At 43.8% G+C, this 3,524-nt stretch overlaps 1 protein-coding gene across 1 annotated transcript; it reads left to right on the top strand.

Moving 5' to 3' along the window:
• The first annotated feature begins 971 nt into the window (after positions 1-971).
• On the top strand, positions 972-2,158 carry LOC135215762 (spidroin-1-like). The gene is made up of 2 exons (XM_064250717.1): positions 972-1,491; positions 2,007-2,158. The coding sequence occupies exons 1-2, from the start codon at positions 972-974 to the stop codon at positions 2,156-2,158; spliced, it is 672 nt and encodes a 223-aa protein (XP_064106787.1).
• Positions 2,159-3,524: the final 1,366 nt, after the last annotated feature.

The raw sequence follows: 3,524 nt of genomic DNA, 5'->3' as shown, positions 1-3,524 counted from the left end.
GTATTCTTCAGGAAGGGATATACCGTGCAGAACACTTATGATTGATTTAAACATAGGGAAAGTGACGGGAAACAGAATCCTACAGTATATTATTTAGAGGACTTGCAAGGGGGAGACTTAAAGGACTGTTTTATAAAGAAGGGTTAATCCCCGCTGACCTATCGGAGTTCTACGACATCAATATTTTAAAAAAGAGGAAGAGAGGTAATAGGATGCAATACTATGCCAAGTGGAGGGAGTACCAGAAACTATTAAATCCCTGGTTGGATGAATCTCGGCTTGTTCGGGTATGAGCCATCCTAGCAAAAAAGCGTTAATATTTCCATCTACTCCCGAGAATAACTTATGAAAGGTTGATGAAAGAAAGAGGGGGCAGAAGGAGGAAGATCAGAAGTGATCGGTAATAACATTAGTAATAGTAAAGACGGTGGTAATGGTAATAGAAATAAAGAGGATATGAGTGTTAGGAGTGAAACTCGCAAATCAATTCCTCTCAGTATTTACAACATGGGAGATAGACGTAAAGTTCCAACGCCGGTTAAATCAGTTATACCTCCTCCTCCAGCTGGTAAAACGAAGAGAGCTGTTGTACTGTTAAATTGGATTAAGCAACGTATCACTCAGGAACATGGAAATCCTCCCTTAAGTATTATCATTCCCATATCGTTGAAAGAGAGCCAAATCCATTACGCCACTGGTACAATCAAATATCTATGAGACTCGGGAACTGTTCTAGCGAGCGGATTGAAGAACTAATGCAATAAACGTACAGGATTATCAATACTCGAATAACATAATGAGTGTCAAGGAGTGGTTGATAAGAAATAACGTGTTAAAAAACACTTCAAAATCTGACCCGGGCATAAATGAGATACGGGAAAAATAGGAGGTGTAGTGGGGTGGAGGGGACTAGAAGACTTTTAAGACCTCTTATTAAGAACTTTAGTGAGGAAACGAGTTATAGCAGGAAGATGGCCAACACCTGTCCGGACATGTATATACGCTTGGGCAGAGGGGCTGCGGCCGGTCATGTACACGAGGGCAGAGGGGCTGCGGGCGGTCATGTACACGAGGGCAGAGGGGCTGCGGGCGGTCATGTACACGGGGCGGAGGGGCTGCAGAGGGGCTGCGGGCGGTCATGCTACACGAGGGCACGGGGGGGCGGAGGGGCTGCGGCTGGTCATCGTACACGCGGGCGGAGGGGCTGCGGCCGGTCATGTACACGGGCAGAGGGCTGCGCCGTCATGTACACGTGGGCAGAGGGGCTGCGCGGTCGTCACTGGGCAGAGGGGCTGCGGTCAGTAGGGGACGCGGGGAGAGCTGCCGGTCATGTAGACACGGGCAGAGGGGCTGCGGCCGGTCATGTACACGCGGGCAGAGGGGCTGCGGCCGGTCATGTACACGCGGGCAGAGGGGCTGCGGCCGGTCATGTAAACGCGGGCAGAGGGGCTGCGGCCGGTCATGTACACGCGGGCAGAGGGGCTGCGGCCGGTGCGCGTCAAAAAGAAAGAAAAAAAAAATTGTATTTACATATTTCATGAGGGGTCTTACTCTACCTTCTTAATTTAATTTTAAGCTGTGAGACATCAATCTTATCCTTGTAAATGCTTGTCTTTTATATTCTGGAAAAAATAAAAAATAAATAAATAAAACAACGCATTCACGTATTTCATGAGTGGTACTACTCCACATTTCCATTTCAATTTGAAGCTGTGAGATATCAATCTTATCCTTGTAAAAGCTTGTCTTTTATATTCTGGCACATATTTTTCCCCTATATGTGACATACTTCGTAGAATTTACTGGTTTATTTATTATTAAGGCTCGAATATTTTCTAATGATTGTCCACTATTTCCTTCTCTTATACATCTATAAAAATATTTGTAACCTGGTGTGTTTTTCTTCCTATACATATCCAATACAAAATGAAACGGTTTCTCTAATTCGCATGACTCATTTTACACTTTAGGGAATTGTTGCGTTTTTTCTCATTTTCATATTGCAGTGTTTCATCCTACTTCTACTAAACATAAAAGTAGAGGTATACTGTTCCTAACACCAAGCAGTATTCTAACTAGAGTCTTTTCTTTACTTCGAACATTAAAAGTCAACCAGCTTTTGCAGCTGTATAACAAGGATGACATCGCAGACGCATGAAATACTTTTATTTTAAAAGGGAACGGCATGTCTGTGTTTGCAGCACAAAATATGGAAAACCTGTTAACCAATGATGAAAAAGATTTTTCGTGCAGACCACGGACAATTTTCATGCTTACATCATCCAGAAACCAAGCCCTTAGATATAAATACTGAGAACAATATTCAACTTGAAAGCTGCCAAATTGAAATGACTCTTTATCGACCTCATCACCATTAGCAACAAAAATTTTTGTTTTTTGACGACCTTTTGCAAGTTTGTTGTAATATTCAGTTAGTAAAGTAATAATGACATGGTACAGTGCACATCTCCATTGGCACCGCAGACGTCCATACTCAATTCCGGTACGCCAGGCGCTTCATATATGAAGGGCTAAACATATGCCAGCCGTTTATTTTTTTTTATTTATTTTTTTTTTTTGACGCGCACCGGCCGCAGCCCCTCCGCCCGCGTGTACATGACCGGCCGCAGCCCCTCTGCCCTCGTGTACATGACCGCCCGCAGCCCCTCTGCCCTCGTGTACATGACCGCCCGCAGCCCCTCTGCCCTCGTGTACATGACCGGCCGCAGCCCCTCTGCCCAAGCGTATATACATGTCCGGACAGGTGTTGGCCATCTTCCTGCTATAACTCGTTTCCTCACTAAAGTTCTTAATAAGAGGTCTTAAAAGTCTTCTAGTCCCCTCCACCCCACTACACCTCCTATTTTTCCCGTATCTCATTTATGCCCGGGTCAGATTTTGAAGTGTTTTTTAACACGTTATTTCTTATCAACCACTCCTTGACACTCATTATGTTATTCGAGTATTGATAATCCTGTACGTTTATTGCATTAGTTCTTCAATCCGCTCGCTAGAACAGTTCCCGAGTCTCATAGATATTTGATTGTACCAGTGGCGTAATGGATTTGGCTCTCTTTCAACGATATGGGAATGATAATACTTAAGGGAGGATTTCCATGTTCCTGAGTGATACGTTGCTTAATCCAATTTAACAGTACAACAGCTCTCTTCGTTTTACCAGCTGGAGGAGGAGGTATAACTGATTTAACCGGCGTTGGAACTTTACGTCTATCTCCCATGTTGTAAATACTGAGAGGAATTGATTTGCGAGTTTCACTCCTAACACTCATATCCTCTTTATTTCTATTACCATTACCACCGTCTTTACTATTACTAATGTTATTACCGATCACTTCTGATCTTCCTCCTTCTGCCCCCTCTTTCTTTCATCAACCTTTCATAAGTTATTCTCGGGAGTAGATGGAAATATTAACGCTTTTTTGCTAGGATGGCTCATACCCGAACAAGCCGAGATTCATCCAACCAGGGATTTAATAGTTTCTGGTACTCCCTCCACTTGGCAT

The sequence above is a fragment of the Macrobrachium nipponense genome, chromosome 5 (assembly GCF_015104395.2).
Source record: "Macrobrachium nipponense isolate FS-2020 chromosome 5, ASM1510439v2, whole genome shotgun sequence".
Taxonomy (NCBI): domain Eukaryota; kingdom Metazoa; phylum Arthropoda; class Malacostraca; order Decapoda; family Palaemonidae; genus Macrobrachium; species Macrobrachium nipponense.
The sequence above is the reverse complement of the archived record's forward strand: the minus strand, read 5'-3'. Positions and strand labels throughout refer to the sequence as shown.